The 26,560-nt window shown below is 37.8% G+C and overlaps 1 protein-coding gene across 1 annotated transcript; it reads right to left on the reverse strand.

The window, feature by feature from the left end:
* Nucleotides 1-562: 562 nt before the first annotated feature.
* Nucleotides 563-26,560, reverse strand: LOC128723075 (homeobox protein 5). The gene is made up of 18 exons (XM_053816782.1): nucleotides 26,474-26,560; nucleotides 13,238-13,299; nucleotides 11,570-11,643; nucleotides 10,519-10,973; nucleotides 10,207-10,455; nucleotides 9,690-9,767; nucleotides 9,114-9,332; nucleotides 8,929-9,034; nucleotides 7,801-8,757; nucleotides 5,751-6,773; nucleotides 4,905-5,005; nucleotides 4,678-4,795; nucleotides 4,161-4,285; nucleotides 3,809-3,967; nucleotides 3,609-3,711; nucleotides 2,813-3,526; nucleotides 2,120-2,301; nucleotides 563-670 (listed from the first exon to the last, which is right to left on the reverse strand). The coding sequence occupies exons 1-18, from the start codon at nucleotides 26,558-26,560 to the stop codon at nucleotides 563-565; spliced, it is 4,920 nt and encodes a 1,639-aa protein (XP_053672757.1).

The following is a 26,560-nucleotide window of genomic DNA, read 5'->3' on the forward strand; positions in this document are numbered from 1 at the left end:
ACTCAATTCATTCTATTGATTTTACATAATTCAACGAATAAATAAATTCATACACCTTGCGGAAGAAATTACTTTGCGGAAAAAAGGTATAACTAAATGTCGCAAAATGATTTTCGTCTCAGCTGGATTTAATAGGAATTTCAGGAAAGCTTCCGATCATAAATACTTTTTTCACTTCTTCAAGGTACCCGCGGACCAAGGGACGAAATATGTGACGTATGAATCGCGTCTAATAGATATGCATCTTCTTCAGCCTGTTGGATTACGTGCATCAGTAGCTTCTTACACACAATTAACCAATTCATCATTGGGCTACGGCATTGTCTGCAATATCTTATATACTAGTGACCGTTAACTTTACATTCCATGTGTTCATCTGTAGTACTAAACTGCTCCGATTGCGGTACAGATTCTCTGACTGTGCATTTTACATCGTATTATCTTTCGCATTCGACGGAATGCACAAAGCGCATAGCAGCGACGATGTATACGTTTTTGCATAGGTGGGTTACCGATGAGTTGAAGACGCCAGCCACAGTATGTACAAAGGGAGAAAAACAAACTAGTGAATCTTCGGTGCGCTACGATCGTTGATCGTGCGGTTACGTTTGAGTGTCGCGCCTCGTTTGATTTGATCCATTAATGATTCGTGGCATATACGAGGGTCAGGCTAAAACAAGAGAATAGCGGAAAAATAATGAAAATATCAATTATAGTTACATTGCAAGATGAACCGTTTGTTAAAGCACATTCGAACTCGCGCAGCGTCGGAAGCATTGGAAGGGTGTTTCGTTAACGGAACAGAAAAAAAAACAGAAAAAAACGCATTCGCCCGCAAACAATTTAACAGTGTATACACAGCGGAAAAGTGTAGAAGAAACATTTCCAGGATTAAACTAGCAGATTGCTAAAAGCTATACAAATGTGAAGGTAACATTGACTAGGTAATAAAGTAACACCTGCTATACGGTGATTCGAATTCGTAATAGGATACTGCAGTCATTTGCAGTTTGAGTGCAATTTAACGTTTTTATAAAAGCCAATACATATGTGGAGAATATTCAAATGAAAAAAAAGAAAGGAATTTATTCAATTTAAAAACGTTTATAAACAAATCAATTAAATAATGGATTCGTGATTACAAACAATGATGTTTTATAAATTCGTATATTGAGTCAGTCCTACTCATTTACGACATTGTGCACTCTAATTATGGCAATAATGTTGCAGTTTTCACAAAATATTTGCTGCTGATAAATACCGACAAAATTTTGCAAAGAGTAGATATTAACAAAAGATAGTAGATATTAACTCTTGAAAAAGATAAACAGTTTTCAATTACTATTGGTACCGAAATTGCTTTTAAACATGTCTCATGATAATGCATGATTATAATTTAATATTAAAAGTGTATTGCCAATGCACACCTCAAACTTTACTATAATAAAGTTGGGTTATACTACAGCCTTAAAAGACAAAATGAACGTAGATATTGATATTAGTCTAAATAAAAAAAATTATAAAACAAAAAGATCATTCGAACACATGACCAAGAGTAGCCTAGTACAGTTTTCTGCTGGCATGAGAGAGTACCAGTTTTGAATGGCAGAACGCTGCTATTCATGATTTGATTAAAGAGAAAAATAGCAATAAATATCTGTAGCAATAAATAAATGATTGTTGTTAGACGAAAAATACAAAAGGGAGCAATTAAAAAAATAAATAAAACGAACGTGAGTAAAATTGTGTTGGATCTTATGCATCGCAAACTGATTAGAAAATCATTCACCATAAGTGTTACAACCACACCTTCCTCACCTTCACTTGCTCATATCCACAAACTATTATTTAAAAGTGAAACTGTTGGTTATAGTAGCGATCACCGGTATCGTGCTATTCGTATATTAACATTTGGCGGCAGAATTCATTTAAAAGAAATAAAAACATAAGAAAAAGTAATAAGAAAATGAAGATCGACTGTTCTTTTCTGACTGAAAACTGCATAATTCCTACCGTTTTTGTGATAATACAGAAAATTTTCTGTGTTATTTCGAAGTTTGTTCTCTTAACGATTCGATTACTTAACAACATAAGAAACATTAACAGTAAGCACACTTACCAGAGCTTTACTGTTGATTAGGTTTCGGACGGCAAACGCCTTTCCCGAAAGTCGTTGTTCCGCCAGACGAGCGTTTAGATTTTCGAGAAATCCAACACTGGTTTTGGCCAGTACATTGTGCGAGCTACCAGTGCCACCAGCGGCGCCATTATTGTTCGCTGAACTGCTCCGGGAGTGAGTATCTAAAATAGAAAGATGAAAACAATGATCAGTAAATGTTATCAGAATTGCAGGGCTACAAAAACATAATACAATACAATAAAAAACCATGTTTATTTACAAAACAATCGCAAAGATTAACTTGCACTACAGCAATTGCAACAAATGTAAACGGTTAAACAAATCGATTTCGGAACATTATATTCAGATTCGCAAATAATGAGTTTTCGATTTAGATTAATGTAATTCTATTTAGAGTAATGAGCACATTTTATCATGAAAATATTACTCAAAGTACATGCAAAAACCATACGATTAGCTGCAATTATCTGTATGTTCACATAAACATTCATTTTGTAATTTTAATTCCATTAAGTGGCACACATTAAGAAACACAATAGTGCGATAGGAAAGTAACGCAACGCACTGTGTTCCGAATATACGCAAAAAAACAACCAAAGAAAGAAAAGCTCACGCTTAATAAATGCAACAAAAGGCGCATTTAAAACAGGCTAGTACGAGAGGATAATTTACTTGTCCGATTAGGAGTACTGCTCCCACTCATGCCCCCACTGCCAGCCTCGTCACCGTGACGGGTAACCTTGCCGAATGTCGAAGGGGAATAGGTACTACCGATGTGGCTACTTGCAGTCGGTTGGACGGAACTAACGAATGGATTCGTCGATACGTAAATGTTTTGTGTCGCGTAACTACCGCTACCACTGCTATTAGCTCCACTGGGCGCTAAAACCGGCCCATGCTGTTCCGAGTATGGCGATGCCAAATTAGACTGCTTATAAGGCGATTGCTGCTGTTGGTGGTAGTAATAGGTGGAGGATTGGTGTTGCTGCTGGTACTGGTGAGGTTGCTGTTGTGGATATTGATTTTGATGGTACTGTTGCTGCTGTTGTTGGTAGTGTTGCTGCAAAGGGGATTGGTTAGAGGTGGAATAGATTGAATGTTTACCCTCGCGTGGGGGATGTTGTGGTGGTTGTTGCTGTGATTGTTGTTGTATATGAGAGGATTGCTGCTGCTGCTGGTTATTGTTGTATGCTCGCGGATCGGACGGAGTTGTACGTTGGTAAATCAACTCATTGCCAGAGGGTGCCATGCTGTAACCATAATTGTTAGCCTGCTGCGGCTGCTGATGCTGAATCGTCGTAGATGGTTGTGCTTGGAGAGGCGTTTTGTTAGGTGCTATCTTAGCATTTAGTTGTGCTATAAAGCTGCTATTCGGTTTTTGTGGGCCTTTGTTGTTAGAGTGAGAATGAGAAAAATTTTACATTAAAATCAGAGTTAAGTGTGTATAATAGGAAAACCATCAGCTAACCTGGACTGGAGGTACGGAAACTAGACATGGTTGACAGTTGTTTGGGTTGCGCGTAGATTCCTCCTTGCATGTGAAGATTCGTTTTCGGAGATCGATTAGATAGCTAGTTGAACGGATGAAGGAAGGGAAACAAATAGTAAGAATAAAGGATAAAAATTTGTTTAAAAAAATGAGAGCAGAACGTAAGTATAATGATGTACCGGTTTGTTACTACCAGTTGCATGGAAAGAGTTTGGAGTATTGGGATAATGGTTGTGTTGTGATGGAGGGTGCTTTATCGGAGCAGACGATGTTGATGGTTTGGTGCAACTATGATCACCATGCTTTAAAGGCAATGTGCTGTACGGATTGATGTATTGCTAGATGAAATCGTACAAAGGATACCCCCATTAAACGTTCACGAATGAATGATGATATGACAAGATGAACAGAGATGCCGAGAGAGAGAGAAAAGAGAGAGAAAGAGAGAGAGAGAGAGAGAGAGAGAGAGAGAGTGAAGAATAGAAAGAGAGTAATGATGTCGGTGCATAGAATGAATAACCTTCTATTTACCGTGGGTGATCCTTGGTTAGATGGAGGGGTGCTCTGCTGCTGAGCTCTTCGCAGCACACCCGGGCTGGCCGGGGTGTGGCGAATTTCATTCAGAGCTTTCACCGTACCTGCAACGTTTCCTGAAACTGCACATTGATAAGAAAGATAAAAATAAAAAAATGATTGTGAAACATAGCTGAACTGATTAATCATACGAGCACATCCGCCCAGCTTCGATTACGACCATCGATGCATCGTAAACGACCGCGGTATGCCACCTTGTTGCAGAATGGAAATGATTTTAGAATAGGTTTGCACTGGTGCATCAAAGTGCCATGCAATGTAATGAAGAACTAATTTTTGACGCTTCAATGACGCAATGAAAAGGATAATGAAGTTAGTTAAACCATGCTCTACAAACCGCAAGAACAGCTTCATAAATCAACTATGGGACTATGTAGCGTGTTCATTTCGCTATTTAATCGTTTAGCATACATTCTTAACAAGTAAGAATTAATAAAAAATAAAAGAAACGCACTACTAGGTGAACTTCCGACGGCAGAATCTAACAGATAAGCAGGTGGTGGTGGCAAACTTTCTGATGAGGTGTAAGCTAGGCTTTGCTGGGCAAGATTTGTGGTGGTGATGGTGGAGTTCTGTGGAAAAAAACCCAGAGGAACGGAAGAAAAAAAAAACAAAAACCAAAAACGAAAAAGAAATGGTGAGTTGGCTTCTGATGCGATCGCCCGATCGTACTGTACCTACAGTTCCAACGCTAGGACTAGGCGTTACACTTGAACTGCGTCGTATCGGCGGAGGTGGCTTCACGGTGTTGATGGACGCTCGGCGGGTAACTCGCGCAGGTCCTGAAATTGAAATGGAGGATTGGATTTTTTCGGAGCGAAGGAAAAAAATATATGTATTAACGCTGAGGAACGTAAGAGGTTCATTGGGAGAACGCTGTAACAACAAATACGATTCTAGAAGTTCGTTCCATTCATTTGTTTTAAATCATTAATTGAATCAGCTGAATGGTATTTAGTTAATACAGCTTTACAAGTGCAGAACTTTTCCATACATGAAAATGAGAATGCCAAATAAGCAAATTGTTGAGTATAGATGAATATGAGCGAACATGAAATGGGCTTGACAAGTTTTTCCGCCGAGAGTATGATGTAGGCATTGCAGAAGGATAGTCAACACCGTTTCGTAATCGGTGAAGTACACGCGCTAAATGAATACATACATATATACGCAAACAGCAAACATAGTGACACACGATTAAAAATACACGGGAAATAATAGAATAGCGATTTATACTGAACTGCATGAAACAGTCTATGGCCTATGAATGATTAGGAAACTAATTTTAAACTACAGGACAGATAATATCCAACATAAATCAAAGATAAAAATAATTTTTTTTTGTAGACTGATGTGTAGTTTGTATGCATATTATTAAAATAGGTCCTAAGATCCGATTCGAGACAACATAAATTACAGTGAAATCTAAATGAATGATGTAGGGATGTAAGATGCAGATGGATGGTTGGTACAAAAAAAGAAAAAGAAATAAATAAAAATGCAAGTGAAACAAATAAACAAACAAACCGGATAACGATGCAGGTCTCGGAGTGACGACGGGTTTATTGCGATGAATACGATCGTCATACGGACGAACGTGGTTAGAGCTGACACAAGTCGCGTGATTAGAATTTGTGGTCAGATTGTGCGGCCCCATAGTATCACTGTTACTACTACCCGTGAGCACGAGGGTTTGATGCTGAGGCGATGAGTTAACCGTTGCCGGCAGTGAAAGAGACGGTGTTGGCGATCGGGATGTAATACCGAAAAAGGACGTCATTGACGCGGGCGATGCAGGCCGCGAGGTGGTTGAACGGAACGAACTGAGCCGCTGCTGGAGAGGATTACCGCTGCTGCTATCCACCGCTTCCCCGTTGAGATGCATCAAACCGCTGCCGGTGAGCAGATCATCTGGCCCCTTGTTCAGACTGTTGCGGCTCGTGTCTTTGCACCGCAGAACGACAACCTCACTGCGATTTTGGCTGTAATAATTTTCCATCATAAACGAGGGATTCTCGAAGCCGGTCGCGATGCCATCAAGGGTTTGGGTAGAACCCGTGGCAGATCCTAAGTTGAGTGAGATCGAATGGCCGTGCGGGTACGACCTGGAATTGTAGTCTAGCTGCGTGTCCAACGTGCTCGTTGCGAAGTTACTGTACTTTGCGGCCAGGTTCGTCATCGAACCATTTGTTTTCTCTATCGAACCAGCCTGATGGTTGCTCAGATATTCATCCAGGTTACTGTTGCTCGAAGAGATCGACGACGGTAGCCGACCATCGGTCTTTGTTTGTTCCGACAGCAAAAACGGCAAACCGTCTTCGACGTCCAACAGCTTGCCTCTCTCCTCTGTCACTTCGTTACTACTACCGTGATGGTGATTGTTATTCACACCATTCGCCACCAATTCCAGATCAGTATCGGCACCGTTCGCTATCCGCTGGTGAAGCTGAAGCTGCCGAGCCAATGTAGCACTTTCATGCTCTCTTTGAAAAAGATCTAATTCACCAATCAGGTTGTTTAGTTCTTCGATCGTTTGCTTGTCGATGCAGTCTAGAGTGTGTTTGAAGTTTCGTGCAAGTTGTTTGCATGTTTGATATATTATGATATATTTTGTTTTATCATATTTTAAGAGCATTGTGTAGCATTTTTGGCCATTTTCCGTTGATGACATTAGCAGCGTTAGGCAACAGCAGCATCACGCACATAATAAAGATGGTAAGAGGTATTGATGGTGCCCAAAAGGTGTGTGCAAATAATACATATTTTGGGGTTGCAAACAGCAGTTTTGTGTTTTTATTGTAGGTGCATTTGCATTTTGGCGAAATTATTATATAACGAATATGAGCAGGAGCAGGAGCACAGAAATATAGCGTGTACAAACAAAAATATAGATGGGCAATGTAAGGAAACCGAAAAAAATATATGAACATGATACAACAAAAGCAAAATTATGGATGAATTTGTATTAGGGAAACGGGACAAACAACAAAGAAACAAAAGATACTAGAAACACATTAGAAATGAAACAATTGCACACTAGCAAAAATGATCGCGTGAACTTAAAGAAATAAAATATAGCAAAAACAGGGACAACTTGTAAAAGGCAGTAAAACCCAAAACGCACAAAATACATATAAGTACTCATGAAACCATTTGTATGAAATGCAAAGCGTAGCAACTTTGTTTTTGTTAAGAAAATGTATAGTTTCATGCAATTTAATTAAGTGATTGAAGAATCAGGGACACACTGATGCAAAATAATTCACAAGCATGGTGCCTTGCAAAAGTACATTCTAAAACAGATATTTCAATAAATTCTTTTATTGGCATACAGTTGCCGTTAAAAACAGCATAACATTGAGAACATCCATTTTCGTAGACTTTTCTTAAAAGTGTTAAGCCTTGGCTTAAGAGGCACGTTATAAAGAGTTTCGTCAGGTACATGAAACGTTAGAAAACTATTAAGCTAATCCTGCAGAATGTTAGATAGACTGTTGAAAGGATACAGACAGAAGAAAAATAGTTCGTCGAGGAAAGGAGGATAAGATGTTGGAGGTTGGACAAAAGGGGAGGTTACCTGCATCGCGATCCAGTAGCAGCTGGCCGGTGGATTTGTAGATTTCTTCGTTCGTCCGTCGTCCGTACAATGTGTTCGAGTCGTTGCTCCCGCGAGCCACCGTGTCACTAAGCTGCTGTTGTTGTTGTGGAGGCTGCAGCGGAATATGCAGCTGGTTGTTGTTGATTTGTTGTTCGAACATCGAGGTTTTCTCTAGAACTGAACCGGTACGCTTGAGTAAATCTTTGTCCTTATCGAGGGCGCCTTTGATCGAGGTGTCAATGCCTCCGCCAGAGGTGCTGGGAGTGTTTACGGTGGCGGCGACACAGATGCCAACATTGAAGTATTGGGGAGGAGATGTTTTGTTAGTAGAACTAGTTGGGGTGGCAGTTGTAGTATCGGAGGCGTTGATAGTATTTGCAGATATAATGTTTGCGGAAGAGTTGAAATTAATAGGCCCTTCATTGTCATCGATCGTGAGCGTATGATTGGACGAAGTGTCAATATTACTTTCGGTTGGAGTCACCGTCACTGTGCCGCTTATCGAGGATGGTGTGGTGCTACGGAAGCCGAGATTGATGGCGCCACCTGCAAGCCCGACGCTGCTGTAGTTAGGCGTACCAGGAGAGTCGGTTTGTGGGGTGTTCTGTGGCGTTTGAGTGCTGCAAGCTGACACATCTGGCGAGCTTATCGCATTTGTCGCATTCGAGTCCGGAGAGATCAGCGATGAAGCCGACGACAACACGGGTGAATTCGGTTGTTGCTGGAATAGGGCATTCGACGACAGGGATACAGACGTTGCCGGCTGCTGGAGGTGATGCTGTGCACTAACATTATTGTTGCTACTGCTCCCGCTATTGATGCCACCTGCCGTGTGGTTGTTGTTGTTAACAATGTTGCTGTTATTAGTGGTTTTAGAAGCAGCCATCGAAGCAAGCTCCGTCATATTTACGTAAGTGGGCTGAAGTTGTGGATGTTCTGTAAAACGTTCGTTTGGTGTATAGATTAGTAGGAAGTTCTCTGGATGGGAGCAGATTGGGAAATTATGTTGGTTTTTATTGGTACACATCGGAATGTTTACTTCACAGACGGGTCCATTAGTATGATTACTTAAGACAGAAAACAATATATCTAATTTACGAAATTTACCTTTGGTAATGTGCGGCGGAATAGGTGACGGACACTGACGCGGAACGTTCGGGTTAGCATTTCTCACCGACGTAGTTGATAATGGTCTTTCCAACGAGGAACAGCGCTATTGAGAGTATAGTTAAAAATCAATTGAAAAAAAGTCTTTGCAATCAGAAGAGTATACAATATCCAAAGGCACGTACCACTGGCAGAGGAGGTCGGCAGGCCACATTTGCTGGAGACTTTTGGGATTCAACGATCGTTTCAGGACTCTGAAAGGTGTACACAGTTAGGGCGGGTCGTTGATGTCCCTTCTCGTAAGCAGACGAAATCGTGTGCGGGCGGTCAGCGGTAGACGTTGCATCCTGCGTGTGTGGCGGCCATGTTGACACCGCATGCGATTGACTGGCTAAGGTTGATGCCTGTGTAAAAGAAATGGAGAGAATATAATTCTTATCAATAACTTTTAGTTGCATAACTATCATGAGATTATCCACTTAATCATCACCGCTAGAAGCCGTAAATGCATAAATGTTTAACATAGGCATACACATGAGCACACAGGCAAACGAGAATTGCAATCTATTTTTTATAAAAGAACAACAACAATAAGACAGAAAATACTATCAAAAGCTACTGATGCATGTGTACGACCACGGGCATGATTGAATAGCATTCAATGAAAAGAAATTAAAACAAGTAAGCAAAAGAAAAATTCAAAAAAAAAAAACAGCAAGTAATAACATAAATAGTGTAAATGGTGTTGGAAGATGTTTAACCTGTGAAGTTAAAGCTGGTGAAGAACAAAAGCCGCTATCGCTTGATTCGCCTGGTTTCAAACGTATCGCCGGGGAGTACTAAACCAATTAGAACGGGAAAGAGAACAAAAAAAGAAAAAAACACCAAAATAAATTAAAACAAACAAATAAATCAACCGTTGGAAAAATTAAATACATAAACGACATAGCGGCATATTGTTAAACGGGAAAATACTGAATATTGTAAGCCAATTGCAGCTTCATATAAAGAAGATGTAGCAAAACATGATGCTTTTATATCAAGCTTTGTTATCTAAGTATAATGAACGTTACTTTTGGAGTAGCTATCATGCAATTTTCAGGGACGGTTCATATATTACGTTTGTAAGCAAAATCATGATGTTTCTTCAACACACAAATTCAACCTGACACGGCCTACGATAATTGTTTATAAAAAATATGGTCTGCCTATGATAGCATGCATTGCTCCGTCTCCAATGGTTAAGGGAAGAACGTCCTCTGAGGAGGTGAGATTTACCTGCGAAAGTGACCGCTGAAACTGGTGATGTCCTGGTGAACCACTGCTGCTGCTATTTATCGAACTGATCGAGCAAACGGAACTTTTGCGCGAACCAAGCGAGTTCGAACAGCCACCTTGTGAGTTGGATCCTCCGGGGGAATCCGGATAGAGATTAATGTTGGCCTTTGATTCCAGGATTAACTCCTCGGAGGCTTGCGGCAGCTGGTTGGGATTCTTCGTGACGATAGCTATCAACTGCATTGCTTCCTGCAAATTCGTGGGTACACATTAAAAATAGTATGTTGTGGTATGTGGTCTGTCTTAGCATACCTGGAGGTGTCCAAGTTCCGACATAACCTCGCACTCTTCGTGCACCACCGGTTGCAGCATGTTAACGAAGGTGCAGTATCGTGTTCGTTCCTCGACCATGATCGCCCGTAAAGACTTCCGTTCCACCTCTTCCAATTCGCAGCGTCGCAATGTCACGTCCTGCATCGAGGATTCGACCAGTACGTGTAAGTTGTCTGTGGTGCCCTTCTTCGCCTTTTTCTGCAGTCGGAGTGTGTCAGTCGAACGCTTCTTCAGCTCCGCCCGACATCGCTTGTACTCTTTGGTATGGTCTTTGTCGATGACGTTTACATGTTTCTTCCAGTCTTCCAGTTTCTCCTGAAGCGGCAGTACTAGGCAGTCCATGATGGCGGTGGTGAACGTTTTCATACGACTCTCAACCGCCTTGTGTCGGAGGCATACTCGCGTTAGTGCCGTTCCAATTTCTTTGGTGGCTCCTGGGGATATTTAAACAATGAGGAATTGAGGAAAGAACAATGTATAGAATGTAGAGAGATATTGATATTGAGGGAATGGTATTGATATTGTATTAAGATCGCAACAGAGCTACGAGCACTAGAACGTAATAAAGTACACGATCGATTCTGATATCCGATTGGACAATCACACACGAATATTTGGTTAAGGCCTCGGAATGGCCGCAGAAAACAATCCCCAAATACATTTTAAAATATCATAAGTTCTCTTGGACATGGCACACGATGTTCGGGCGACTCCGCAGGAGCGAAATTGTACACAGGGTAATAAAAAATAATAGGTTTTAGAAACCCTAAGTAAATTTTAAAATAGATTAAGGAACAAAATATGAAAACTGATGTATGACAAACTACAGACATTTTTGAAGTTGTCACACATATAACATAGTGAGTCATAATTGCAAGTAACTTAAAAAAAAACATCTAACAACAATAAAAATGTGCAGTTTTAAGAACAAATTTTCGGCAATAAAAAAAAACAAATTTATTTAATAGACATCAATTACGACGGAGTGTTTTAGGTATATATTAAGATTCCTGTGATAGACGTTTCTTACCTCTAGAGTTGGTGGCGGCATCGGCAATTTTTTGAAATGCATCCAAATAGGCCGCCAATGCTTGAATTGCAGCTCTGAAATTAAAGCAGAACAAGATAGAGAATGCGAAAAAGTGAATAATAAACAACAATTTATGTAACGAAAAAGCACAACATATACCAGAGAAAAGATGATTATTATAACCCTAAATTTGTGAACATCATGAAATAGACTGTGACCAACCGAAAAGTAGGGCAGTGCAAAAAATGTGATCTAGCAAACTGCAATAAAAACACGACAAAAAATGAAAATTTGTGAAGAATGAAGCATCGTCGAACGTGGGAATGAAAGCAACTGTGGAAAGAAGTAAGTCAAATTATTTGACCATTGTTTTACATGTTTGGAACGTTTAAACGAAACTGCAGCGAATTGTCAAGTTTTAGATTTTCTGCTTAGTTAGGTTTAGATAAAATAATAACAAAATCTTCTCCTGGGTTTTATTACTATTTTTCCGAGGTACATTATTACAAACTAGACTAGTTCACTGTAATAATTTATCGTAGTACAAAACATGTCATTCCTATTGTGTTAAGGTTAAGATGTTATGTAAATCAGAATCAATGTAATCTTCACATTTATATAGACAAATCAATTTTAAAATATAGAAACTACTACTACTACTACTACTACTACTAGATTTTCTGCAAAAATTATATTATATGAATAACTGAACTAAAGACGCATTAGATACTTTGCACATTTTTTTTAAATTACCAAACTATAAGATACTTTTCCTCTACGTTATTTTAGCTAATCTTATACAAAACTTCCAGCATTTTAGCAAGAAAGATGTTGTATATGAAAAACACGATAAAGTTAGTAACAGCTACATAGCTAGCAATCAATATACACCGTTTTCGAGTCCTACAATATCGAGGTAAATCACCTACAATATCGAGATAAATGAATACTTATGCCTGGTAAAAATTAACTTCTACGTACCGCATTAGACATGGAAAATAGAAATAATGAAAAAATACCATTCCGAAATTCATGAAAACGTAAAACAATTTCCAACGAAGATCGAGAACGTATTGTGCTAGCAAATGAAAAAGACAACGTTGCTACAATTGCTGAGACATTAAAATTGTTTACGTAGAATCAGCCTAAATTAATTTTTTTTCTATTTTCATTCCAATGATCTTTGGACATAAAAGCAACAAACGAAATTAAAACTCGTTCATGTAAATGAATAACTTTGGAGGTGTCAAATGTTTAGTTGTGTTTGAACAAATTTTAGTGGCGTTTGACCAATGTTCAGTTAGACATCTACGTTTTACTTGGACGTCAAAAGTTTACTTTTACTTGGTTATTTTGCCATTTATGAAAAAGAAGTAACTTCCAAAAAAACAAAATTCTAGGTTCTGTCTTTAGCTATTTTCAAAAGATACTATGAAAGATGATGTTCAAAGCGAGAGATGATGTTCAAAGCGATGGTTTGCGTTCTTTTTTTACAGTACAAATCGCACATATTTATCAATCTAACTGAATAAAAATAAAGTGGACAAAAAAGGACCAATAATCACAAGTCGCTACCCAAGTTAGAGGACGGCATCGCTTAGGGTAGATTCACAAATTAAACAAAAACTGTTTTTTATATTCACAAAAAAGGACATTTAATTTACCTACCGTAAGCATGCGTGCAGCTTTGATGCTTTGGCAATAAAATCCTCCCACAGGGGACTTGAATTCTGTAATGAATGAGAAAATTGTGAAAAAATATAAATGAATAATAGGACCATTGTCATTCCCAGTGAGAATAGTTCTTTGCAGTATAATTTGCTTTCATTTTTATTCGGCATATGGGGGCCGGGAAAGATTTGCTCTATAAGAAATTCCTAAAAAACACTATGAACTCCCACGTTATTTCACCTTTACTTGCATCTTTCTTTATTGTGGATAGAAAATTTGAATATAAAATTGTCGATATCGAATAATTTCAAATGTGCTTTTAATTACAAATGTCTATCTTTCTCGGATAATAACGAGCTGATGATGCTGCGCACAAAGAGTTGCTGTTTATGACGACAAGGACAGAAGCCCCCTCTTCCTCTCTTACCTTCATGTCCATTTTACAAAAGAGGTTTGGGAAACACAAGGCTTTCTCGTTCGACAAATGCATATATGAAAGCATCTTTTTTTATCATTCGATTCGGCGGCAAATTCCAGATGGTTATTAAAAATTCACTCCTCGTATTGTAGGAGTTTACTAAAAGAAATGTATTTGCCAGATGCGAAAGCGAAATGTAATCGCTTTGGAATATCTTTCCTCGCGTCATATTTTACAAATTATTTCTTCTTGCGTCTTCCATAATCCAGCACTTCGCATTAATAGTGGCAGTAATAAACAATTAAACCATCGCATGAATCCTAATAACTCTAACGAAAAAATGCACTCAATCAGTAGTGCCAATTTTAACCGAGTCAGCCCGGGATAAGGCTATCTGCGGCTGTTGGGAGGAAATGCCTTTCAGCTCACAAAAAATCATTCAAATCTAAATACGGCCAGGCCAGATCGTACCGTACCGTATTACTTTGATTTCGCAAATATAAATTACGTCAATATTTAATTTCAAAGTACAAACTTTGGTGAGGATTCAAGGAGGTATTTTTTCTGCGTGTTTGTTGACACCAAAAGAACAGTTTTTTTCATGATTAGAAGCTACCTGCGAAGAAAAATAGACGATTTCGCATAAAGAACAACCTCGTAAAATTCTGTGTCCACCATCTTTGATAGTTGATGTCTTGATGGTTACGATCGTTACGCTCTTGCAAATTCTCCACTCACATCAAAGTTATCAGCTGTTACTTGGAGAAAGAACCTGTCAACATTCGCATACAGCTATTTTACTCAGTGAGAGGTATGAAACTACTGAAACAAGTTTCCGTTTTCACATCTTCCTCACCCAGTAAACCTCGAGGGCTAGGGTTACTTGGGATGGAAACAAAGCTAACGACGGTGATGATGAGTGAGATGTTTCTACCATCGGCATAATATAACCTCAATATGAGGGAACTACTGTTGCCTTTCGATGAAGCCGATTGCGTGTCAGTTGACTAATCATGACTTAGCGATCAGATACGAGAGCCTCTTGACTAGTCCAGACTATCATTCCAAAGCCAAATTTCACATACGTACTTAAAAAGGTATGAACCTGGGTGAAAAGTGAACATGGTTGAAACATGTCACCATGATTGAACTTGGCGATTATTTAGACTAAAGAAAAGAATTCTGAACAACTGTACGCCAGAGGCGTTGGTTTGATAACCTTCTATCCTAGATGCGAAAGAGAGAGAGAGAGAGAGAGAGAGAAAGAGAGAGAGAGAGAGAGAGGGAAAGAGAGAAAGAAAGAGAGAGAGAGACAGTTACAGAGAGAAAACTGCCATTTCACAAACTGATTTATGGGCAATAATACGTGCATGTGCATTGTTTGATAGCTTTGCAATCAATGGCTCATATAAAAAAGTAAAAAAAATGGCTATAAAATTCTATACCAAAGACACTGAACAATTTTTATTCTTGCCCGTAAAGAACGATTGAACGATGAAATACTATCTTGTTCTGATGACTCTCATTTCATTTTATGACGCATTTCATTTTATTTCAATATTTGATCATGTAAATTTCATTAAAATTCTGGAAATTATTAGGATTAAATTCAGAAGTGATTTATTTGTATTTTATTTGTAGGTCACTACCATTTCCGCAACCAACATATTTCCCTCTAACTCCTACCCTTCCCTTTCGGCTATGCTGCCGTTTCGTTTCAACACAACCACGAAACGGAAAAGGTCACGAACGAACGAATGCTTTGGTTCCTCGTGAGAGATGAATTTTTCTACCACATGGGAAGCGCGTGCTTTTGACGCATCTCGCCTGAGAGGCTAACGTCAATTATGCTCTTCCGGTTTTGTGTTGGTATCATGGCGTCCTTCCTTATAAAGAAGTTATCTTTATAAACATAGGAAATATAGAAGATAGAACGAAAAAATACGAAATCGGGGAAAAATAAACACAAAGAGAAAGAGAGATGGAAAGATAAAGAGATGCAAATGGAAAGGAACGCTTTATGGATATTTAATAGCCCCTGGAAAAGTTTGTAAGCTTCAGCCTATTCCAGAATAGAAAAGGGATGGATTGAGTATGGGACGTCAGCTGAGAATCTGCAGATAGCCCAGAAAAGCAGCAGTCAATTCACAAAACAAACTATACCAACATATACATGCTCGTTCTGCTTCATTTTGTCACGATGATCTTGGCAGTTTTCCCTACCACTGGATCTACTTTGCTATCGAGGGCACGTGGACATGGAGTAAAGAGAGAATAATCATCGCTCAGGCATGTATTACACGTCGTCCAAAGTTGGAACACGTTTCCGAATTGAGGGGGAGCGTGGCGTGCGAAAACTAATTATTTCCTGTACTGTAAACCGTTGAAACATGAGGCAAGTAGAGCGTCGATTGATTGTGAACCAGCAGCAAGTAGTACCTATCCAGTTATGGCAATAATGAACTCCGATATATATATATATATATATATATATATATATATATATATATATATATATATATATATATATATATATATATATGTATATATATATATATATATATATATATATATATATATATATATATATATATATATATATATATATATTTCCCAGAGCAAAGATTCTTGACACATCGTCGATTTATATCTTTAACATCACAAACATGTGTTCGAGTGTTCCCCACCAAAACTAAAATAAACCTTTCGTCACTTCGATCCTACGTTGACGATCCCGTCGATCTCACAGCACCACCGTAATGGGTTACAAATATTACCTTTAGTATCATTGGCTTTTATTGTCTGCAAGTGTTGCGTAACTCGACATATATCGTTGCCCGGGATCGTAGATGAAAAAGTCTCGCCACGGAGCAGCATAATTTCGCAAATATAGAGCGGTGTACACGGAATTGGTGGGCGTTTTAAGCACACCCGTAAGCGATCGTTTCCAAACATCCCAAATTCCACCTCATACACCGTACGAGCGTTCAACCATACCGTCACTAGTGTGATGAAATTTACATATTTTCTGTCACTGAGAGGCTTTTGGGTATTGTAAATTGAAACCACGTCAAGCGCCATTTTTGTGTGCTACGGATGCAAAGCTTCAAAGAATGGTGAAGAATTGATTGAAGGTTGAAGAAGAAGCAACAAGGCAAATGTGGGCGGAAAACAGAGGACTCGGTGGTCGCGCTGGTGAATATTATATTGGAGAGCAATTTAGTTATCAACACCTTGAGATCGTTATTGAACCATTGCTGATTGTATGTTCGCAACTTAAACGATCATGCGACGAATCGACAAGTATCTGGAAACGAATAATATCTGGAGCAACTGAGAAAAATAAAACTGATATAAAGTTCTTAATTATCAACTTCGAACATGCTAGTTTTTTAATTCATTTTCAAAATTTATTCAATTACTTTATAGCAAAATAAGAATCAATAATTAAATAATTTACTAAACATTTTATTAAGCAAAAATAAAAATTTACTGCACATTTCAGACGCAACTAAATTTATAAATATGCATGATGTATCATTGAATAAAAAAGCCAATTAACAAACTTACAATGATAGCGGCCATGCCTGGTCAACATATTTTGTAAGTGGACTTAATTTTTAAACTCGTATCTGACCATTTTTTTTTTCGATAAACACGATCATCTTGGAAGGACGGTGCTCGCGTGGTCGGAAATGAGTTATGTAATCCCGTAGAAGAATTTACCCACACGTTTGCCCGAATAGCTGGAAACAACACCCACTGAACACCCGACTGATTCGTGCCGAGTGTATCAAGTCCAACTCGCCCACACCGAAGACGGCACCTGAGTTTTGAGTGTATAGATATATATATATATATATATATATATATATATATATATATATATATATATATATATATATATACATATATATATATATATATATATATATATATATATATATATATATATATATATATATATATATATATATATATATATATATATATATATATATATATATACATATATATATATATATATATATATATATATATATATATATATATTAATTTATTTAAAATGTTACTATTATGAAATTTATTTGAAATTCAAAAGAAATTTGAAAAACGAAGAAATTACGTTTCTATGCCCGGATACGGTAAAATAAACGTATTTTTATATTCGTTTATGGTCATAATTTTTTTGGTTATAATTGAAAAAGCAGTACTGGCATGGTATGCTGCAGCTCTTGCTCCACTTGATCCAACCATCGGGTTTGTTACGTGTCGCTTCGTGGATAGGAAAAGAAAATACCAACCGATGTGGTTCTACTGCAGTTTACTATACCGTTATTACACTTCAATTTTCTGTGGCTGCCATCTTGGGAGAGAATGGAAGAGCCATCCAAATGGAAAAGAAAAAAATAAGAGATAACTTCAGTAGTAGGAGCATATAACATCGTGCAGTCCTTCTCATCCGGAACAGCAGTGTAAAAATATGAGAAATCAAAGCAACCGTTGGAATAAAGCAATCCATTAGTTCATAGAGAAACAAGACAAATTTAAACACTCTCGAAGGAGACCTTGAAAGGCGGCAATGAATAAACAAGACTGTATTCTCAAGAACATGCTTCCATCCTCCAGACATCATGTTCATTTGCTAGTTAACACGTATAGGCAGTGGCAAGTATAGTTGCATAACCGAAAATTCGGAAGCTTTGATTGCTGAGAAGGTTTAAAAGGAATTGAAAGATTGGAGAGAAATGAAACGAGGTAAGACAAGGAAAGAAATGTGGAAAATGAGAGCAACGGAAGCTACTATCGCATAACCCCGGTAGCAGTGACATGCTTATTGGGAGATACATTCTGTTGCGCCCATACAAAATCGACCAAGTCGTGAGACTCGAGGCCCCGAAGAGGAAAAGTCTTAAGACTTTTGGTGTATTTTTCTGGGTGTTTGCGTTTTTCTTGAAGTCGCTCGATGCTTGCGCTGAAATTGATGTGTATTTTTCTGGGTGTTTGCGTTTTTCTTGAAGTTGCTCGAAACTGCCGCTGGAGTCTAAGTTCTAAGCAACAGAAAACCGTTACCGAGCGTGCTGGATGAGAACGCGTTATCGAATTGATGGTTGTAAAATTGGTTTTAATATAGAGAACTGGATGTCCACTTGATATATTTATTATATATTCTATATATTTGTAAGAAACTTATCCAAAATGAACTTTTCTTTTAACCGAATATTCCTTTTAAAGAAGAAAAAGATTGTTAGAACATATGTTTATTTCTTCGATCCCCAAGCATTACTTGTTACATTCTCCCTTTAATTCCGAGCATAATAGATGCGTGAGTTCATTAAAGATGGGTTGTTCCTTTCAGCAAGCTAGTTTTCTTAATATTTCTGAAACGTTTGGGCCAAATCCAGTCGAAACGCATGGCTCAGAATCAATTGGCATCGATCGACACGAACTCGCCTTGAAATTGGGTAAAATCTCCTCAACACTGTTGGGCGCTGAGAAATAATAAATATTTAAGCTTTACTTCATTTGATAGCAAACTCATTTCAAACTTTAACTTATCCCATCACACTGGCATACGTTATCTTCTATCCCCACGTCTCGAGAAAATCGAAAGCAGCGTGTGCGCGAAATCCATCCGTATTTTTAATTGATTTTTTGCTTGGTAAGTGAGTATATTATATCGCCCAAAGCAGTGAATACTAATTTACTTTCTTCACGAATAGTCTAACAACAAAACTATTCCTAAGACTTCAAAATAAGAGCACTGATTGCTTTCCAAGTTTGAAATGATTCTGAAAATTGCCGATTTTGAAGTGAACTTGGGCGTGTAAACACATGGGCCAAATCGCTGATCAGAAGCGATTTATGAATAGTGGTCAAACAAACGATCATATATCAAAAGCTCTTTGCATTTTGTAAAAAATAAATATGAAAATCGATGTTTTCAGGAGTTTCTTCCAGCAACAACAAAAGTTTATTATATGTTTGAATTTTAGAAAACCTATCATTGTAAATTAATAGAGATTTGTACTATTTATTGAACAAGCTAGTTTATGTATCATTTAGGTTAAAATGTCCAATAAGCTGCCCATGAGTGCACGAAATTGAAACTTCATATTTTTGAAGAAGAACAAGAAGTTTGTAAACAAACTGCAGCTGGGCAAGTGCACCGTGAAATAGTTGTCCGAAATAAAAGCAATTTTATAAATAATAGTTGCTTTTCATAATGTGCAAACTAGTGCAATGCTTAAAAAAACTATTTCGAAGTGATAGATATAGTTTGCAGCTTGCGGTTAACGAAGTTCGTGCGAAAATCCGCGATATATTCCACCAAGGCGTTCGGGTGAGTTTAACCATATGAGCCTGCGCAAATGAAGTTGGTTGTTTAAATTTACTTATTATTTTCAGATAATCACAGCTGTATGGATTCAATTCATTCAACGGAAGATCCAAAATCAACGAACGACACGAACGGGATCGTGAAATGGATCGAAAGAATCTAAATAAGATAAGTTTATATTCCGTGCTTACTGTGAAGTGAAACCATCAAATAATTGATATTGTTTCTTTTCGTGTGTACTTTGTAGATCCTGCAATCGAAGGAGCAAAGAATACACGCAGGAGGCACTTCCATACGCCTTATTCCATGAAAAAGCTGAAATGCCGGTGATCCGAACCTCAACAAGCGAGGAAGAAGAACACGAAGAAGAAGAGTGCGGTAAGTGTGGTGAATAATATTACTAGCGCAGTTTTAACTAACGCAATTTGTTTTATAATTACAGATCATGGCTTTACCGGTGGGTGAGACGTTTTAAAATCATGTAAGATATATGTTAATATAAATAAAATAAGTTTATTCGTAAAAAATGGGTCTATTATTTTCATATATGTTGAGATATCACAAACGGCTTGTAAATACAAAACAAAATGTCACAAGGGTGCTGCGCAACACATCAATGTATCTCCCGTTAAGGGTGCAAAATTACTTCCGTCGGGAGATTAATTGGGCAGCCCGTTTATCTCCCGATAAGGCGCAACTTGGCCCGATTTTGCTACCGGGGAATGCAGTGCTGTATAAGCAACGCTTTCATTCACTACAAGCAAAATTTGGGATGTATCGTTCGTCTCGACGTTTCATGAGCTTGTCACCTCTTCGATCCATACAAATTTCCAATCCGTAGCGTTGTGCATGGGTGTGTTTGCTATCGTCGTGAGCACCGCGCGTACCGCTCAACACCCCGCTCCACACAGCTCCCACAAACTAGCTCATTTTTCTTGTCACTCGTATCGGCCGGGGTCGTCACGAGTTTTTGTTCCGTTCTGTCTGTACCAAAACTATCTCCGCACTCGTCTTGAGCTTCAAACCCGTACTGAGCGGCCCTAACGTAGCTCAATCACTCAATGTTATTATCAGAACGGAATGTCCGTGGAACAACGGCTAGAAGTTTGTAGCGATCGCTTATATTTAGCGAATTTCAATTAGGGGTTTCCCATTCTTAATAAATTAATAATTTCAAAATAAGTTTAACCCTTTCCGATGCCTCAACAAAATGGTTCAACCATTTAAGCAAATCACACAGTAGAAGAAAATCGGAGGGAAAACCGTATGGGACAATTTATGTTATCAATTTTGTAATCGTCGCGAAATTGTCTAAATTACGTTTACGATAGCTTTTCCTATAGGAGAGATGCATTCATAAGATGCCATGCATGCGAAATTCTATTCATTGACTTCAATTTAAAGCATAGACCGGCAATTGTTTCTACGATTGGTTTGCAAAGCACATTTTCATAACGATTCAGGTGCTTGTTTATATTAACAAAATATGGTATTGAATTTACTCATAACCAAGGGTAGGCTTTCTGGTAAAAGATACAGCAATTCGTACAATTAGCCAATCGCTTCGATCAGAAAGCTATTGGATTGGTTTTACCCTTAGCGAAGGAATTCTGTTTATGATAAACACCGAAGAAGCAAATCCAGTACAATTGAAAGTATGCGGAATGATAAGGAATGAATGATTGGTTGACGATGGGAATCACGATATCGGGGGATCGATGGATATTACCAACGTATTTATTACCGATCGATATATTACCTACCGAGCTCCATCACCTAAACATGGGAAACGGAAGTCCTTCCCTGCAAACCAGCCAGATATGGATAACGCTTTTGTAAGGTTGAGTTAAAGTCCGTAATTATGTTCAATGTTTTTTTCTACTTTCATATAAATAATATCGACTGTTGAAAGATTAGTTTTTTATATTGTCAAAAACATATGATTTTGACTGAAATATTTACGCTCATATCTCTTGATGGTTCCTACACATTTGCTCGAAAGATATAATTTAGTGTGTAAGAAGTTTAATCCAAGCACACTTAGCGCCAAATACCCTAATCATTTTTTTAAATCCACTAAAAATATCTGTCTTTTTGATTGTGATGTGCCGACCATGAACGTGAAATAATGGTGCAGATCAGAAACAAACTTGCGAGACGGTATTTTGCTAGGCAAATTCAAGTCAGTTTCACGTTATGGGTAATATGGGGTTCTCAGCGATCTCAAAATATATTTTAATCGGCGTCATAATTTGGCCTTAAAAGAAAGAAAGTCAACCGTTAGCAACGGGGCACATAATATGAGACTCGACGGCTGAATCGGTAAATTTTCGACGCTCAATCATTTCAAGACAAAACTTCATCTCATCAGTTCCAACTTCTCCCCTCTCTAATTCGACCCGAAATAATTCAAATTTGCAAAGAAAAGGAAGAGAGGCAGAAAAAGCAAGGCAGCCAAGCACAACAAAGACCCTAAACAGAACGAATAAGAGCATAGGGGGGAGAATCGTTTCGACACTTAGAACACTCAGAGCTAATGTTCCACTCCAACATGCACTCGCGGCCACACGGTCAAGAAGAACTTGAAGCGAAAATAACGAGAGCAGAGCGTACGGGCGGGGGCCTGAGCTTCCTTCCACATGGATTTTTTTTTATTTCATGATCACTCAATTTTACGCGAGCGCCATTGATTTGCAACACATGCTAGGCAACATCCTCATGAAACGTCGACTTTTTACTGCATCTCGACGTCGACGCGACGGTCGAGGCGACGATACGAAACGTCGGCTCGACGGTCGAGCCGACGATATTTAACGTCGCCACAGCCCTAAATGCTAGTCGTGTAGTGACGAAGCTAGCGCGATGAAACAAATAAATCCGTCGTAAAACATCAAACAGCTCGATATATCCACTATATACGTTACACATTGGCGTTAAGTGTATATTGAGAATATGCGTTGAAATTTTACGCATTTTTATTACGTAAATTTATAAATTAATAAATTCTTCATTGAATCTATCAACAAATGCAAACAAAAAAGACATAACATGAAAATATTAGACCCCTATTAATACAACAATCTTATCATAATTAATGGCATAAATGATCTAGCTGTTGCAAATAAAAATGTTGAACTGAAAGTGTAATTTTAATACATAAAGGCTATAATGATGAACAAGGCTAAAAATTGCATCATTATAGCAAGATGATGTAATATTACGGAACAATTTTAGCTTTTTCTTAATAATTGAAGCAAACACAAATCAAAGCTCAATTTCAGCTTAACGTGGACATCTATCACTCCCCCCCTATCATTTTCCTTTCCAAATCTTCATCATAACAACTGTGCACTATTAGCATATATGATGAAAGCAAAGCATAACAAAAAAGTAAGAATTAAACAGAATTTGTGAAAATCAGTGAGATGGAAGCGAGATTTCTTGGCGCTCGTAAACGATTACGAAGAGATTCAATCGCTATCTAGAGAAAAGGATTTTATTGTATTATTTTTCAGTACAACTTTTTTATTTGTCAAATCCCCGTAAGATTTTCACTGTTTTGTTGCACACGTTTGCAGCATGACTGCGGTCAAAAACAGATGCTGCATGTATAACAAACCTTCTTTCGCCTAACAGAACAATTTACTAGGAGCATTTATTTCTTCACATTTAAATATCTATTGAATTATATTAATAAATTAGATTAAATAAATTATTAATTTACTTCTATGACATGATGATGCCTGTAATCTAGTGGTTTATTTTTAAAGTGTCTTATGATTTTATGAGTGTCTTAATGATCAGAAAATAACTCTCAATTATATACACTTCTGCCTTGTATATGTGGTAAAATATTAAACTTCACACAGTAAACCTTTGATGTTATACAATGTTACGTGCCCAACAATATGATGCTGAAGAAAACCAGATGCATAATACCTTCCTTTAGGAACTTTTCCGCCAATCCATTACGGCTTCTTACTCAGATAAGTCTATCCACCTTCTCAGCTTTGTTGCTTCATAACACAACTTCGCTGAATGCCGAGATTTATTTCTTCTTCATTTCGATCATAGCGACTTACGCTTCTTCCCTAACCCCGTACACTAGCATTCCTACCTTCCTACTACTTCCTTTTGCATCATTTATGCTGGTGCAACACCTCTGATTTCTACCACTCTCCTTCAGCAGAAATTCGTTATACGACAAGTGAACATATACCAACAGCTCAAGACAATTCTGGATTAAGACTTGTTCGCTTAAACGACTAGTTTTTTCGAGTTTGATGTTTAACAAAATACAATAGAACAAGATAATCAAAGTAATTTATCACAATGAAACATGTCGTATTCTCGTAAATTCGTGATTGTCTTAACATATATATTCCGGTTGTATAAATATATAAAACGGTTAAAAATATGTTTTTTGCCAACTTTTAATTCATAGCAATTTTAAATTGGTGATAGAACGGGTGGACCAAGACAATTTGGATTGGCTAAGAAGTGAATGTCGAGCAAAGGTAGTGTGAATGCTCTCGTGAGTCGATGGGGAAACGGGTCGATGACTGGAGAGATCGAAACTCGAAGAGAAGACTAGTATTTCTAGCTCCAGATAAAAAAAGGTGATAGAATTTTTATTTCTTTGTCCAAATTACGCCTAAAGGACTAAAACGTAAAAGGTATCAAATTATTTTAAAAGACGAATCATTTATTTCTTTCGGAAAGTGTTGCACTGTTTTTATTATAGTGAGGTTTCATCTTATTGTCATCCAAGTCAGGCTGTATAAAAAAATACAATACGTGAAAAAAATAAAATGTCAATCGAGAAGCAATAAATTGGTGATTCTATACGATACGAGAAATGAAAATAATTTTGAACGCAAAATTGACCAGGATCATCAATCCAATCACAGAATTGAATGGCAAAATTTCATCTAGCTTCGCACGAACGAATGAACGACATCGAATCAAATGTATGTATAGGCGAATCGAGGAAACGATCAATAATCGAAGCTTTCCGGAGGAGAGCCATAATTCACAACTGTCTTCGCAAGCATTGAATCTTCAACCACGACCATTTGTGTATTCCCATCACTGTATATTCTGCTCGGAGCATGAATACAATGCACCAGTCGTCGCTTCATTGATCATGTAAAAGCTGATGACGATACCAGTTCGGTTTTATGGTAACCGTGTATGAGGAGTAACCGTTTTGCAGTGCTCACGTGCCACTAAGCTTTATTTTTGTTTCGAGCACATATGCATGAGATTTCTTCGAATTAAAAAGAAGAATAAAACATAAATGGAAACAAAGCGGCGTGATACACGAACGCAACTGATTGATGAATCGGTTTGAGTTGTCATGCATCTCCGAAAAGCCCTCCGAAAATCAGCATGATGAAAGAAGGTTTAGATTGATTCATCCGATCCGCCTGTTTATCTTTGTAACACCAAAAAGGCGAGAAGTAAACGAGACGAGTAGTAAACAAAGATTAATGATAAACGTAATTTTCGTTACACAAACGTTTACTGCGTTGAATGACTCTGATAAGCTTCGATAATGCATCGATTTTCTCATATTAGATGAGAGCGCCTAAAAAATTTAAAAAAAACTAGAAAATATAAATGGGTACACTGCTATACTCTACATGAGTGAGTAAGATTTCGAAACGCTTGCTTACCTATTCAAGCACCAAGCGTCCAGAGAGGCCGGGAACAAAATGTTAAGAAATGTGCATTATGATCTTCGGCTCGGTAATCTCCTTAATTAATTAAATGGCGTTTTGTGACAAACAATACAAAATACAAAGACTATAATTTGGTCGGATTGAAATAAGGTAAGTTTATGATGTATTTCAGCTGTACACGTGGCCAACATAAATGGCAGGAAGTGGAAAAAAGAACAAATATTGAGCAAACGCAATCTCTTACAAACGAGACCATTTCAGAACGTATTACGAGGAAGAAAGTAATTGAATTGTATAAAACGATATGCCGTTCTTGTTATATTTCACTTTGTTTTATTTATTTAGGCAATTCAACGAATCAACGGACATGATAACACACAAATAACGAGATAACGTGTAAGATTAAAACACAAAATATAGAATTTGTTATGCCAGAATATTGAAAAAGTAACTTAAATCATAAACAATTGACTAATTTATTTCTTTATAGACATTCAATTGGAGAAAATAAATTACGCAGTCGAATTATGCGCCGAAATTAAACGCTTATGATTTAATCTCTCCCCTCTTCACATAACAGAAAAAAATAGACAACGAAACAATGCAATAAATGTTGCATACAAAGCAAGTAACCAAAATTGATACAACCGATCCTGGAAAAGGAGCAAGCAACCATAAAAAATCCACAAAAGGACATGCAAGGTCCTAAATTCCGTTCGTTTGTTCCATTACATTTCTCGATTAATGAAGCCATAATCTTGGCGGCTGAATAACATGCGGCAACCACCTACCTTCATCTCGTTGACGATGTGTTGAAACAAGGTACCGAAGGTGGCGACCCCGGCATCCCCTCCGCTGCGATCCATTGCAATGTCCAT

The sequence above is a fragment of the Anopheles nili genome, chromosome 3 (assembly GCF_943737925.1).
Source record: "Anopheles nili chromosome 3, idAnoNiliSN_F5_01, whole genome shotgun sequence".
Classification (NCBI taxonomy): Eukaryota; Metazoa; Arthropoda; class Insecta; order Diptera; family Culicidae; genus Anopheles; species Anopheles nili.

Bases quoted from the DNA above. Each gene is read 5' to 3' on its own strand.
- LOC128723075 (XM_053816782.1), bottom strand. From the start codon at position 26,560: ATGGACATTGCAATGGATCGCAGCGGAGGGGATGCCGGGGTCGCCACC. The intron at 13,300-26,473 runs GTAGGTGGTTGC...CATTCATTACAG, and splicing joins ACATCGTCAACGAGATGAAG to AATTCAAGTCCCCTGTGGGA. The intron at 4,286-4,677 runs GTGCGTTTCTTT...ATCAATGTGCAG, and splicing joins CGTCGGAAGTTCACCTAGTA to TTTCAGGAAACGTTGCAGGT.